We start from the raw sequence: 15,847 nt of genomic DNA on the forward strand, positions 1-15,847 counted from the left end.
GAGGGCGTTTCCAGGAGGGAGCGGCCTTTGCTCAGCGCGAGACGGCTGGGCGCCGAGTGGGACGGAGCTGGTGCGGAGACTGCTTCCGGACTCCAGGTACCGCGCTTGGCGGCAGCTGGCCCCAGACTTCTGTCTTTTCAGCTGCAGTGAAGGCTCGGGGCTGCAGGTGAGCTGTGCATCCCGCAATGGAGACCTTCCTGCTCTGAATTTTCTTACAAAACTGCAGAAATATAAGGGGCGTTGCTTAGCGGGCATCCCCTCCCCCGCGCCAAACCTGTACAGCAAATGATGATGCAGAGGACCTTGAGGGGATTTTGCAGGGCATCGGTCTTACCTCCGCGGTATCATTTTTCTCCTCCTCCCGAGTTTCTGCCTTCTGGTATCCCTAAATATCCCACCTATCCTGCCTCCTACCTTCCTGGAACTGGGGTGGTGGGGTGGGCTCATGGACCACTGCAAAATGCTTGGCAGGAATTTTAACCTTCTCAGCACCACCCAGACCCCACTCGAAAATGTGCCTTTTGTGCCCTCCAAGAGCTCAAGGGTAGGTAATTGTTATATCTTTAGCATGTGAAAATGCTTTTTATATAACAGTTCACCGAAAATCTCTTAGTTTTCCGAATTTTGGAGGATTTGGGGCGGGCAGAGAGGCTGTCCCCTGTCACCTTGTTTTGTACCTGGTATGGTAAATCGTTTTGCTGCATTGCATCCAAGATGCGTTTTAGTCCTTCCAAGGCTTGAGCATCACATTTGTGATGAGAGCGTGTGATGTGCTGTGCACATCCTCTCCCACCTTATCCCTTCCATGTTAACACAGCCTTTGCCTTTAATGTGTGCTTCTGGCCTGGCCACATGGCTCCGTCATGGAATAGGTGATTCTTTTGTCTGAATATTCTCTGTGAGAACAGAGTCTTCTTGCAAGCATTGGGAGTAGATTTATTTTGCCTCTTTAGAACAACAGTCAGTTCACTAAGGAGATTAAGGGGCTACCTGTTTCCTGGCAATAAAGCTCTATTGGGTAGGTCAGTTACAGAATGTCTTCAGGCAGAAGCTGTTCCTTTGGTTCACTCACTCATTTATTCATTTAACAAGTATTTTAAGTACCTGCCTTGTGCATGGCAGGGTTCTTGGTGCTGTGAGGAGGACAAAGATAAACTGAACCTTGGTTTGCCCTCAAGGAGCTTGGCTGGCTGAGAGTTGAGAGAATCCCAACCAAGTAAAAGGGTGTGGGTCCTCAAGAGAAGATCGCAGGAAGAGCTGGGGGGCTCAGGATGGAGTGGAATTAATCTTTCACAACAGCTACTTAGCTTTAGGAGAAAATTAGGTCTAGAAGTTACACCTGATAATGAAAGAACTCTCATAAGCTTCAGATCTGTATGTAAGGGTGTTTTCCGGACTGTGTGTTGGGCGTCTCAGACTGAATACATTCTAAACACGTCCCATCATTCCTAGCCACCTCCGTCTTCCCCCCGCCACACACCTGCTGCTCTTCCCATGTTCTCTGTCTCAGGGAATAGCATGAGGCTCCCCGACTCCCTACTTCTCCTAATGGTCTAAGCCAGATACCTAGGGGTGAGTCATCTCTGATTCACCCCTGACTTTCCCTTCCCGCCTCAAATTCAATTCTGCTGATTCTACCTCCTGAACTTCTGAAATCTGTCCACCTTCTCTCCATTCTCATTGCCATTTCTCTAGATAAGCCTACCGTTATCAACTAAGCTCTTGCTTGCTTTACTGCAACAGCTTCCCGATTTATCTCCCTGCCTCACTTCACAACCCATCTTCACTACTGCAACTGGGAAGTGCTTGCTGGAATTTAAATCTGATTGTGAGGCTCCCTTCAGTGATCCTTCATTGCCCTTAGGACGGAACCAGACTCCCTTTACGGGGCTTATGTGGGTGTACAGCCCTGTCTTTCTCACCAGCACCCTCTCTTTTCACAAGCCCCTTGCACTTTTCATTTTGAGAACATGCTTTCTTGTGCCATTAGGGCCTTGCACATGCGCTCCCTTCTGCCAGGAACACCCTTCCCTGCACCCTCTTCACTTGACTTATTCATGCTCCCCTGTAGGGTAAATGCACCTGACAGCAATAATTAAAGCATACCCTTAGAATGACCCTGTGTGGCAGATGAACCTGAATGTGTTTTCTGAACTAGGGAACCCAGGCCTGCCCAACCCAGAGATTTATTTCTTGTCTATGAAGAACATCTGAGCCCCTGCCCCACCTGTCCCATAGAACAGGGGCCATACGGGGAATTGAGGCCTTGAATTTTGAGTTAAATCAAGGTTGCCAGGTGGAAGTCATTGAGGGGAGGGTGTTAAGTGAAAATGCTGCATAAATTGCATGATGTTTGCAAGCGCTTGTTTTCCTGCCCAGCTCACCACCACTGGACTCCCTCCTCTGTTTGTAAGCCCCTAATGGGTCTCTTTTGGCCTCTTGAACCTGTTGCCTTCCTTATTGAGGTTAATAGGGGTTTGGCACAACATCTCTCCAAGGTCACAGCTGGGACCCTGTCTGATCTGGGCATCCTTAGGCTCCCGGTCCTTGCTGGGTGCCACTCCTTGTTATGGTACCCACACCTCTCCTCTTAGGGCTCATTCACACATCTGCCTCCTACAGCTGTGTTGTACTATAGTTCCTGGAGGACCAAGGCCATGTCTTAGCACTTACCATTGCTTCCTGCTGCCTTGCCTAAAGAAAATGCTAAATAAATAGCTGTTAAGTCGAATTGAGTACAAATATATGTTATAATACTATGGTATGATTCATTAACTAAATTACAAATTCACCCTACCTCAGTTTTCTCAGTGTGCTGAAATAGTAATAGCCTTACACACGTCAAGCTTAAAATAGGTGTAAGGGTGAATGAGAAGAATAATCACTGGAGCAGCTAATATTTGTTGAGTGCTCAGTATGTGCAAGGCACTGTTCTAAGTGCTTTACAGTATTAACTCATTTAATTCTCAGAACAATCCTATAAGGTAGATATTTTTGTTATCCCTATTTTAAAGATGGAGAAACTGAGTTATTGAGGTTCCACAGCTAGTAAATGGTGGTATCAGGTTTGAAGATAAGCATACTTTATAGCATATGGTTAGCTCCTTTAGAAAGATAATAAGTAGGACCAAACATGAGAAGTTCATGGGGCTGAACATTGTAAGTTACCAGATGGAACACAGTGCCCTGTGGTCACAACTTTAAGCTATGAAGAGCATGTGATTGATCCAGAATTGAAAACTCTGAAGAACATGTTTGGTTTACATATTCACTTTTTTCAGCAGCTAACTCAGTTATCAGAGGTGATGTTGCATAGAGGTTAGGACTGAGACTTCCCTAAGTCAGAAATCTTTGTTTTGCTGTATAACCTTCAGGCATTGCTTGCATTCTCTGTGTGCCACTTTCCTCATCTGGAAAATGAGGATAATCATGACAGTACATACCATAGGGTGTGGTCATGATTACATGAGTTGATGCATGTAAGGCACCTAGAATGCCTTAGAATGGCACCTAGCACATAGTAATTGCTCAAAAACATTATAACCTCTCTATTATTATTATTTGTTTAGCCATCATTCAGTCAGCAAACGGTTTTTGGACTCGGGTTCTCCCTACATGCTACATCCTACTGTACCACTTCTCGGCCACAGATGAGCTCTCCTGTTTTAATTCTCCTTCCTGCAGATGCTGAGCATTTTTCAGTGTTGCCTCCTTTTTGGTGCTGTCATCTCCTGTGCCTCAGATTCCCTCCCCCATACCCTTCCTCATAGTAAGTTCTAGTGGATGACTCTGAAATCAGCTCAAAATTCTTCTTCTTTTTTTTTTTGAGACGCCCAGGCTGGAGTGCAGTGGCACGATCACAGTTCACTGCAACCTCTGCCTTGCAGGTTCAAGGGATTTCCCGGTCTCAGCCTCCTGAGTAGCTGGGATTACAGACATGCACCACCATGCCACACCCGGGTAATTTGTTGTATATTTAGTAGAGATGGGATTTCACCATGTTGACCGGGCTGGTCTCAAACTCCTGACCTCAAGTGATCCACCAGCCTCTGCCTTCCAAAGTGCTGGGATTACAGGTGTGAGCTACCTTGCCTGGCCCCTTTTTCTGTTCTACATTAATTTATTACCAATTGATAATGGGAGATAAAAGGCCCATTAACCTAAATGATAAGCAATGAGAAAATTGTCAAAAAGCCGCGGCGGAAAAAAAAAAAAAAAAAAGAAAATTGTAAAAATATGCAAGGAATCTCATGTACCATTCCTCACATTTACAAAGATAATTACCTTCCCTGTGGAGGAAATATAGATGTGAGAAAGCTCAGAAATAAAGGCACCACTAGGGGTCTTAGAACTTAAAAAGCTGTAAAGAACTCCAGAACTCTTTTCATCTATTCTCCTAACTTGCAGGGAGAGTTGAGGGTGAGGGAGGGGCATGGTCCGAGGCCCAGTGGCCACATCTCTAGCCTGTGGCTGGCACGATATCTACTGCATCTGAGAGAATTGTGGGCAGGGTTTCAGTGGAACTTCTCACCACTGGGTATGTTTTAGCTGCTGCTATGATGCACAGTAGGATGTCATTGTCATCCATTTAACTTCATGCTGGGGCTATATTGTATTCTTTAGTGATTTGCCATTGATTAAGTGTGGATGTCTCTGCTACCAAAGAAGAGCTATCTTGCAAGGAAACTAATGACAAAGCTATTGCTTAAACTGAATTAGTCAATCTCCAAGAAGACATCCATCTGTAAAGAATGAGAGGACTAATATCTGTACAGACATGAAAGAATTATAAGATGGAGTTGTGGAAGTTAAGGAATTTAGAGGAGGAAGAAGCCATTTGATCCAGATCACTTTGATAGTACAGACTAGAGTCAAGGAAATTAGGAGGTAATTAATAAGGGTAGAAGTCAGGGGAGAAGGTTCAAAGGGAGGTGGGATACGGGATAGTCAGGCTTTTGGAGGTGGACAGGGAGGGAGGACATTTCAGGCATGGAAGTGAAAAGTGAAGATTGTAGTGTCACAGTTCAGTGAAGAGACCTGGCTGACCAGAGCAGAAGTTTTATTTGGGTAAGTGGAAAGAATTGAACAGCTGAGAGTATGGCAGATCTTGAAGACAGGCAGAGGAGAATCAGCTTGAGGTATCCCCCAGAGTGTGCTTAACAGTGATGAGGATGAAGGGGAAAGTAGAGGGTTGGGAGAGGTGAAGTTTGAACCTCTTTTTTCCCTTGAGACAGGGTGTCACTCTGTCATCCAGGCTTGAGTGCAGTGGCACAATCACGGCTCATTGCAACCTCAACCTCCAGGGCTCAAGCAATCCTCCCAACTCAGCATCCTGAGTAGCTGGGACCACAGGTGAATGCCATCACACCCAGCTAATTTTTTGTATTTTTACTAGAGATGGGGTTTTGCCATGTTGATCAGGTTGGTCTCAAATTCCTGGGCTTAAGCCATCTACCTGCCTTGGTCTTCCCAAGTACTAGGATTACAGGCGTGAGCACCATGCCTGACCGAACTTCCCTTTCTTTAATAGACTAGAGAAATTAATTTCTGTAATTCTGTGGAATGCCTTTGTATTAGTCATTCTCACACTGCTCTAAATAACTACCTGAGACTTGGTAATTTATGAAGAAAAGAGGTTTAATCAACTCAACTTCCGCAGGCTGTACAGGAGGCGTGGCTGGGGAAGCCTCAGGAAACTTATAATCATGGTGGAAGGCAAAGAGGAAGCAAGCATGTCTTCACATGGCGACAGGATGGGGAGAGCGCGTGAAAGGGGAAGTGCTACACGCTTTCAAACATCCAGATCTTGTGAGAACTTTAGATCATGGAACAGCACTAGGGGGATGTTGCTAAACCATTAGAAACCACCCCCGTGATCCAGTCACCTCCCACCAGGCCCCACCTCCAACACTCAGGATCACAATTCAACATGAAATTTGGGTGGGGACACACAGCCAAACCATATAAGCATATCATTTTTAGATACATTCCCTCCCCAAAACTTTTTATTTTGTATAATTTGTCCTTTCCCCCTTGCTTTAGAATTGCAACCTTGCCAATGGACCTGATCGGTTTTGGTTATGCAGCCCTCGTGACATTTGGAAGCATTTTTGGATATAAGCGGAGAGGTAAGCCTAACCCAAATTTTCATGAAAGGGAATTAGTGGGGGTTTGGAGGTTGTGCTAGGTCATCTGAGGCTCTGTAAGTAGGATGAGAAGCTAAAGATGACTTAGAGGTGGCTGAAGACCAGCGTGTCTTGGAAGGGACTCATGAAAGGAAGAGGCTTCCGTGGGGCTGGGCATGACAGAGTGTTCCAACCTGGGGGTTCTGGGCCTCTCTTCCACCACAAAACTCTCACTTCGCTTCATTATGAGTTGCATAGTTAATTGATTTAATCTCCCTCAGGACCACTGCTTATTATTGAATGAGGATTTTTTTTTTTTTTTTGCTTTACGTAATCATGGTACCAAAAAACTGAGTTATATTGATCCTGTGTGTTGTAATGAAAACATTGTTGAATATTCAGTTACCATATCCAAAGTTGTCTCTTCACCTTTGTCCAAAATGGGGGGGAAAAAAACTCAGGTAATCAATTAAAGAGTTTTCATGGAGAAAAAGGAAAGGTCAAATTTTTTTATTTTACTTTTATTTTAGAATCATTTATAGTCATGATATCTCCTAGTTATGTTTCATATGTATATGTATATATATATATATATACACACACACACACACAACCTTTAATCATCTTTCTGACAAACTGTCTCTTACGTTTTAATGAAATTTTTTAAATGAAGTTTTTTATTTCAAAGGGTATTGTATTTGTGGCAGTGGTTGACTTGAATTTGAGTGAAAAAGCCAGGTCTACATGGTTACCAGTTAGCTTCCTTCCTTAAAGGCTGCTAAGAAGTCAAAGACCAGAAGCACCATATAGCTCTTGTAGCTTGGGGGCTGGCAGGTAGAATTGACCATCATCTACGATTCCTTAAAGCCTGTAATTCACCTTGGATTTTTGTTCGTTGTTTCTGTCTTAATGTATGTATTAGAGATGTGTATTTGAAGGAAAAAAAAAGATGATGGCACCAAAGTAAGACCTGTAAACCAACTACTCAGAGGTTGACGTTTCACAATCTACTTTAAAAAAGACTCAGTTTAAAATGCTGATAAGATTGTTTTTGAAAAAAAATTTTCACTGTCAAAGACAATGTCTAAATAACTTCTATTACAGAACAGAAAAGAACATCTGGGCATTTTTGCCTGCCTTTATGAGAGGTGGAAAGAAAGCGGGGAGAGAGATATAGAGTGTGTGTATGTGTGTGTGTGTGTGTGTGTGTGTGTGGAAGGAATCATTTTATTCTAACTCACATCTCTTCATTGTTTACCAGCTGGTGGGAACAAATGAAATTACATTAGCTATGAGGTCTCTGATTTCAAGGGCTTGTTGTCCACCTGCACAATATGGTTCCTTGGCCTCCTGCAAGAGCCCCCCACTAAGTGATCCTGGAAGCCCCCAAGGATATTATGGGTTCACAGGGAAGCTCACTTTGTAGTATAATGTGGGTTAAAAGCATGGGCCACAGAATCAAGCATTCCTGCATTCCAGTCTTGACGCTGCCACTTAACAGCACTGATACTCAGGTGAGGTGTTTCAACATCTGGGCCTCAGTTCCTCACCTGTAAATTAATCTGTTAGGATTAAATAAGATGATGCATGGTACACATTTCACATCGTGCCTGGCATAGAATAAAGTTTTCATCTTCTTGTTTTTTTTCTGCTGCTACTGCCCTGCCAGTGGGAGGTCTGTGAGCCATGAGGCATAATACGTTTTTCCAGTTTTGTACTCTAGTTTTGTATTATGTTCTAAGCTGCCAGTGGCTTGAATGTCTTAGAATGTGTGTGTAAAGTGAGTTAACTCTCCTTTGACTTAGAGCTTCCCTAGGTATGAGTCCTATGTAGCTGGGCCAGGAGACCCTTCTACGGGACAGTTATTGAGAATAATCTTGGGTCGGTGAAAGATGTGATGTCGAAATGGTGTTTAGTGGGAGGACACAGGTGTATCCAAATCCTAAACTAGACCAGCTGTGAGACACAAGTTGGGTTAAACGGAGAAGCTGATAGATTTTTATTTTGATGGGGGTACAGTGGGGAGAGAGGGCAGCCAGTGGCGGGACACAGGATGCTGAGCACTGTGCTTGCCTGGGCTCACCCCTCCTCCCAGGTAGATCTCCAGAGAGGTGGATGACCAAGAAGATGCTATGATATGGAGGCTCTTCCTAGGCCAGGTAACACCGAGTGCCCAGAGTGAAAGAGGGCCAGATGGCATTCCCTGCCTTGTCCCACACTAGGGCTGAACCAGACCTTACACCTTCCTACTCCAGTTGAAGGGAAGGGCACTGACACAGCAACCCCTCCAGAGAGGTGCAGGTGCGCTTGCTGGGCAGGCTGCTATTTGGACGACCACAAGAGCACCTGCAGGGAAGCTCCCAGATGCATCTTTCAACTCCTTTTAAAACTCCTCTTCCAAGACTGCCCCACCCAGATCAGGCATCCCAGGAAGTGGGAAGGAAAGAGCTTAGAGCTCCTTTTTTTGGAGCCCCCACTATGGGGCACTGAGCTTGTTCTCAGGATCTTTGCTTTCTTCCACCAGCGTGGCTTTCTTGTAAAACAGCCCACAGTCCTGCCACCTTCCTCAGGCAAGATGAAATGTCTCAAGAACCTTCCTGGTTCTTGCTGCTGGTGAGCCTGCCCCTGCTGTTTGCTGTCTGATCTCATCAAGACTGAAGTGTAGACACTGCCAGTTTTTCCACATACTTAAGTGTGCGTGTATGGTGGTGGTGGGGAGGGTGGGGTGGGGTGATCCTAACAGTAAATAAATCTTCAGGGTATACAGAAAAGAACATCATAGAATCTCTAGGTGAGAAGACACCTTAATGGTCACCTAGTTGTGCATTTCAGAAAGTGTTTTAATCTCCTTAATATCCTTATCTGGTATCTTCTGCTTGAACATGACCCATAACAGGGGTGCATTAAATCAGTATTTATCAAGTGCTCCTATGTACCTGGCCCTGTGTCTCGCCCTGAGGAAACAGCAATCGCTCACAAGTGAGTAAGGGCAGACTGACATTCAGTCCATGAACAGCATATAAATGTATGATCAGGAATAGTGGAAGACTATGATGGGGGCCCTTGTTCAGAATGGTGGGTTGGAGAAGACAACACTTAAGCAGACATCCGAAGGTGAGCTACACTTGGCCAAGTGAACAGTGCAGAGACAAGCAGTCTGCACAAGGAACAGTATGTCTGAAAGCCATGATGAATAGAGTTTGGTATATTCAGAGAACTGAAAGAAGGCCAGGGTTCCCACGATATAGCAAACTGGATTATTTTTCCTAAGAGCTTTGGGAAGCACTAAGGGTTTTTAATTAGGAGAGTGACCTGTCCAGATGTATGTTTTTAAAAGATCTTCTTACTGTGTTTGAAGAATAGCTTTTGGGGGAAACAATGTGTAATTTAACATTATCTCCAACTGTAACATTCTAAGCCATTAATTAAACCTGTTTTAAAACTGCTAAAACTTAGAGAGGCTAAGTGACTTAGCCAGAGTCCTTTAGCCAGCAAGTGAAAGAATTAGGACTAGAACCTAGCGTGTTTGTCTTCTCATTCAGGATGCTGCTCTGGTGTGTGTGTGTGTGTGTGTGTGTGTTGTGTGTGTGTGTTTGTGTGTTGTATGTGTTGTGTTTGTGTTTGTGTGTGTGTGCGTGTGTGTGTGTATTGTGTGTGTATGCGTGCATGTGCTGCAGTGGTTCTTAACCCTGGCTGCACATTTGAATTTCCAATGGATATTTTAAAAATGAGATACTTTGACCCTACCCCGCAGGGATTTTAACCTAACAGATTCTAAATGGGGTGAGTTCCATGAAGCAAGGATTGTGTGTGTCTTATTCATAGTGTCACTGGCATGTAACCCACTGTCCAGTGCACAGAAAGTGCTTGGTGTTTGCCACAGTGCTCCGGGGTGGGTGTGTGGGTTGGGGGCTGGGAGTGTACTGGTGGAGTGAGTGCATGGGATAGGGACTGGGTAGCTGGGGTCAGTATTCTGATTCTTCGTCTTTCTTGGTAGGGCCTCTATTAGTCCTTGAGTCCTGACATCTTGAGGCGTGAAGGTTTGTTAATTATTCAGGATGGAACCATTGCTTCGTTTGTGTAGCACTTCTGTCTTTACCTCTATAAACTAAAAATACCTTTGCATCTTAGTTTTTATCATCACAACCTCATTGCAAAAAGGAGGCAAAGAGAATAGGAAAAATTAAAAAAGAAGGGCTTAAGGAAGTTAAATAATTGTCCAAGATCATGTAATCAGTGTCCAAGCCACCAGAACCAGGCAGGTTTTCTTATTTCCCCAAGTGACATCTAACCCCACTGCACTGCTGCGCCCTCAGGGCTCCTCTGCCTTGCATTTGGGTTCAGCAGGAAACAGTCATCTCCTAGAAAGTATCCATGAAGAGGCCTATTCTTAATTTGGCTTTGTCCAGTTACTGTGCCCAAGTAGGAATACATTTGAAGGTCCCTGTATCATACTAGAAGTAATGGAATGAATTCCTTTCATTTTGGGATTCTCTTTGTGATCCCATATTTTTTTTCCCCTCCCAGGTGGTGTTCCGTCTTTGATTGCTGGTCTTTTTGTTGGATGTTTGGCCGGCTATGGAGCTTACCGTGTCTCCAATGACAAACGAGATGTAAAAGTGTCACTGTGTAAGTAAGACATTTTTCCTGGTTACAGAGACTCAAACATGATGATGGTGATCTTTTTGATACCCTATGCTAGATATACTGGAACATATTTAGTTAAATGGCAAATGGCCATATGCATGTGTTGAGGCTGAATACAACACTTATTCCTTTCTAGAAAGACCTGATAAAAAATGATGGTACTGCTACCAGGCCTTCCAACTCAGAAGAATATTTCTATAAAAACTTGTTACTAGAAAAATTGAATTAGGAAAAGCAAGGAATTATTTTCAGATTTTCTGCTAACTCTCCTAAATGCATATTTAGCATAGTTTTTACATTGCTGTGGAAATAACTAAAAAAGAGACAGCCTTGCATTATTTCATTTAATTCACAAACATCTTTTAGATTCTGCACTGCCTTAAGACTTAACCTAAAAAAGCAAGGCTGACGCTTTTTTAGCTTCTTCCCTTGTTAAGCTTAATGGGAGAATATCCACAGAAAAAATGGAAACCTGTGTGTTTAAAGTCACCAGGACACTTGACTTTCATCTCACTTGAAAGAGATACACAGTGAAGGTTTAGAAAACTATACCAAGGACATTTTCTCTAGTTGACTTATTATTCAAAGTGCCTTGGTCGTGTATGGAAAAAAATATAAATGAAGACAAAATTGTTCTATATTTGAAAGAGAGAGAGAGATTTGGGTTTTTTTTTTTTAGTTATTTTTATAAGGGGCTAGGGATATTTTTAGTAATGAGGTTGTGTTAGATGTATCAGCCAGATGTAGTGATATTAGGATTTTTATTGATATGCATTTAAATAGTTCACAAGTATATATTGTCAGTCATTTTATTTTTTATATCAATAAACAGTTTTTCTTTGAAAGCTGTTTTTAAATTGTGGCATTGATGTCCTAATCTCTTACATAAAACTACCTCTCCCTTCATAGATACAGCTCCAAAAAGGCTGACATGATGCTTCTGAATAAAATACTATCGCTTAGACTATTATTTAGTCTCCAGGCATCAAATTCTCCAAAATGGAATGCTACAAAACAAAACCAATCAGCCTTCTTTTTAGTATTTTTTTTTATTAATCAGATCTTACTTGTAAAAGATACATTAACTATTTTCTTTATATTCAGTTAACTGAACATTAATGAGTGTCTCCTGTGGGTCCAAGTGTGCTACTTAGCGTTTCTGAGGGAAGTTGAATAAAGCTCAGTGCTAGCCTTCAAGGAGTGTTCTTTGAATAGAAATTTAGGTTAGAAAAAGACTTTCTTAGCTAGGCGTGGTGGCTCATGCCTGTAATCTCAGCACTTTTGGAGGCTGAGGCCGGTGGATCACTTGAGGCCAGGAGTTCAAGACCAGCCTGGCCAACATAGCAAGACCCTGTCTCTACTAAAAATACAAAAATTAGCTGGACGTGGTTGTACATGGCTGTAATCTCAGCTACTCGGGAGGCTGAGGCAGGAGAATTGCTTGAACCCGGGAGGTGGAGGTTGCTGTGAGCTGAGATCACGCCACTGTACTCCAGCCTGGGTGACAGAGCAAGACTCTGTCTCAACAACAACAACAACAAAAAAAAAAAAAAAAAAAAGAAAAAGAAAAGGTCTTTCTCTTTTGAAGATATTTCAGGAATGGATTTTAACATGTTTGTTTACCCAGAAACCTTTTCGACGAGGTAGATGATGAAGTGTTTCTTTGTTTGTTCTTTTGTTGTTTTTTTGAGACAGAGTTTTGCTCTTGTTGCTCAGTCTGGAGTGCAATGGCGTGATCTCAGTTCACCACAACCTCTGCCTCCCCAGTTCAAGCGATTCTCCTGCCTCAGCCTCCCGAGTAGCTGGGATTACAGGCATGTGCCACCATGCCCAATTTTTTTGTATTTTTAGTAGAGACGAGGTTTCTCCATGTTGGTCAGACTGGCCTCAAACTCCGGACATCAGGTGATCCACCCACCTCTGCCTCCCAAAGTGCTGGGATTATAGGCGTAAGCCACTGGCCTGGCCATGAAGTGTTTTAATAGAGCACTTTATCTTTTCAAGACAATGGCAACTCAGTACCTATCCATAATAGTTGTAATGTTAGAAAGCTTTAAATGGTACCCACTGTTTTCCCACAAGCATTGATAACATGTTTGAAACTCTGGTTCATGAATTAGTTTGGTTTTCAGTTACAGCTTTCTTCCTGGCTACCATAATGGGTGTGAGATTTAAGAGGTCCAAGAAAATAATGCCTGCTGGTCTGGTTGCAGGTTTAAGGTAAGTAAAACTATTTTGATCAATACTTTCCTCTGCTGTTGTTTTGAAGTGCTGAATTTTTGGGAAACATCAGTTTTAATTTGAAAGATCAAAGTCCTTTTTGTTATAATAAGCATGACAGTAAAAACCTTAAGATAGCATGGATTCAGTGGGTCTTTGATATTGAGGTACCCATGAACATTCTTATTGGATACGCATAGTGTTGCTGTAGTATCTGGTCACATAGGCATACTTGCCTTTTTCAGAAGAAAGAGCTAAACGCAGCCTCATTTTTCCTCAAGATTCACCCATCTGCCACAGTAAATATGTTCATTTAAATCTAATACTCAGTCCCTTTTAGAGAGTTTGACAGAGTGACAGTGTGATACAGTTATTTCAAGTTTTTAAGGGAGAGAAATTTAATATTTTTAAGAGTTTTTAAGAGAGAAGTTTTAATATTTTTAAAAAGATTAACAGAGGGCCTCAAGTTTCTCTTAATTTGATCCAGTAATTCTATCCATGAGATTAAGCATATTACCAAATAAAAATTTAGAGATAACATTTTAAAAATTTCTCCAGAAAGCTGGCTTTCTATGTTGAAAGCCATAAACATGTTTATTTCCTTTGATAGACATTTTCACTTTTTGGAATTTATTCCAAAGCAGTGAGATATGCACAAAGACTGATGTTCATTGCAACTTTATTTCTAGTGAAAACACAATAGACTGAAAAATTAGGAACAACCTAACAGTTCACCAGTAAGGAGATGTTTGAAAAAATGTTTTGTCCATTTAATGCAATATTGAATGAGCATTACATTTTTATGTTTTCAAAAATGATTTGGTGGCATTGGAAAATCTTAGTGACATAATAAGGTATAAAAACAGGATCAAAACAACCACATGTAGTGTGATTAAAAAAAGTTTGTGTATAAAAAAACAGGAAGGAAATATTTCAAGCTGTTAGTGTTTTTCTGTGGGTGATAGTGTGATGAATAATTGTAATGTTCCTCTTTCTACTTTTGTGTAGAATTTTCTAGTGTGACTATGTATTATGTTTCAGGGAGGGGAGGAGGAGTGTGATTACAAAAGACAGCTTTCCAGTTATAGCCCTGTTCTAAAAGTGATACTTGGTGGTGGGAAGAATCAGAAGTAGGGTTTATGGGCTGGGTGCGGTGGCTCATGCCTGTAATCCCAGCACTTTGGAAGGCTGAGGCGGGTGGATCACTTGAGGTCAGGAGTTCAAGACCAGCCTAGCCAACATGGCAAAACCCCATCTCTACAAAAATTAGCCGAGTGTGGTGGCGGGCACCTGTAATCCCAGCTACTTGGGAGGCTGAGGCAGGAGAATTGCTTGAGCTCAGGAGGTGGAGGTTGCAGTGAGCCGAGACTGCGTCACTATACTCCAGCCTGGGTGGCAGAGTGAGACTCCATCAGAAAAAAGAAAAAAAAAAAAGAAGAAAAAATGAAGTAGGGTCTATGGATCCGGAAGAAGGCCTCAGTTAATAGAAAGTAGCTGAGATTGAATTAGTAACTGCCCCAAGTTGGTCCGCAATTATTTTTTCAAGTTGCTTTATTTTACTAGCTTTTGAAAGTTTGTTTCTTCTCAAACCTTTCTCTTATAAACCCTCATCCAAGGTTTTCAGGACAGCAGGTTCTGATTTTTCCTTATTCATTTAGCGAACATTTTAAAGTGGCTAATTCAGTTATGTCTGGGATGTTTTAATCCTCCAAGGGGTTGAGCTGGGAGAGCCCCCAAGCCAAGGATTAGTAACACTACTGGGTAGGCGAGTGCATGGCCCTTTCTGTCTTATGCCAGATAAAAGTGACTCTCCCTTTGTCTTTGTTTTATTTTAAATCCAGCCTCATGATGATCCTGAGACTTGTCTTGTTGCTGCTCTGAGCATCTGGAGGAACAGAAAACTAAGTTCATGTCATCCTGCTGTAATGGGCAGAGCATTTTTTTTTGTATTTAAAAGATAAACTTCAATATGGAATGCTAGAAACACAAATAGCACTGTCACCTCTAATATGAACATTAGTTTGAGGTAGTTTTTTTCTAAAGCAAAAATTTTAACTGTTTTCTAATTGTCAAGCACTATTTTCATTAAAAGTGTCTAATGAATCATGATATACTCTTCCATTTGTTGTGTCTATTTTTTATATATTTGGTATTTTTTGAAAATTCCAAATACTCATGTCTCAAGTAAGCTTAAACTACAACTTGTCACATAAAGGAATTCTTAAGTGGAGTTCACAGAATGCTAATGTGTCTATTTGTCATTTGTGTTATATTTGAAATTATTAGCAATTATGCTTTTTCCATTTTAATTGTATTGCTGTCAGTGCTATTTTTTTCTTTAAAAATTTTTTTTCTTAGCACACTCTTATGTCCTAACTGAATGTATTCAGTATTCAAATAAAAGACATTTTGGTTCAAACCTGTTTCTTTCATGTTAGTTTTTCCTCTGAATACTCAAATCATCTTTGACATTTAAATATTCAATTATTAACGAAAAGGGTTGAGAAGGAGGGTTTATTTAAGCCAACATTCTACTTCCTGAGGCGTAGATATTTTTTCTCTCTGAAAGAGTAACGATTCTGAAACAAACTGATTTTGTTTCAAATTACCACTTTATTTTTAGGCATAGTTATAACTTTTAATGTCCAAGGCACTTTTAGGGCCCAAATTGAACATCGGGAGACCTGAATCCCAGCCCAATTCTTCCACCCACTTGATGCTCTTTGGAAGGTCATTTCCTTTTCCTCTGACTCAGTTTCTCATTCTTAAAGAGGAATTGAACTAAATGATCAACCCTTTAGAGCTCTAAAAATCTACAGTTCCTATCCTGTTGGTTATGTGCAGTGGTGTCATAC

General features: G+C 41.9%; 1 protein-coding gene across 2 annotated transcripts; it reads left to right on the plus strand.

Annotated features, from left to right (window-relative positions):
• On the plus strand, positions 1–15,411 carry TMEM14A (transmembrane protein 14A). 2 transcript variants are annotated; one of them, XM_003311333.4, is made up of 5 exons: positions 1–166; positions 6,043–6,128; positions 10,653–10,754; positions 12,905–12,992; positions 14,834–15,411. In XM_003311333.4, exons 2-5 carry the CDS (start codon positions 6,059–6,061, stop codon positions 14,871–14,873), a joined length of 300 nt encoding a protein of 99 aa, XP_003311381.1. In that variant the 5' UTR covers positions 1–166; positions 6,043–6,058; the 3' UTR covers positions 14,874–15,411. The 2 variants fall into 2 exon arrangements, with proteins under 2 accessions (XP_003311381.1, XP_003950910.1); XM_003950861.4 differs by having other exon boundaries at positions 6–96.
• Positions 15,412–15,847: the final 436 nt, after the last annotated feature.

Source organism: Pan troglodytes, chromosome 5 (assembly GCF_028858775.2).
Source record: "Pan troglodytes isolate AG18354 chromosome 5, NHGRI_mPanTro3-v2.0_pri, whole genome shotgun sequence".
Lineage (NCBI taxonomy): Eukaryota > Metazoa > Chordata > Mammalia > Primates > Hominidae > Pan > Pan troglodytes.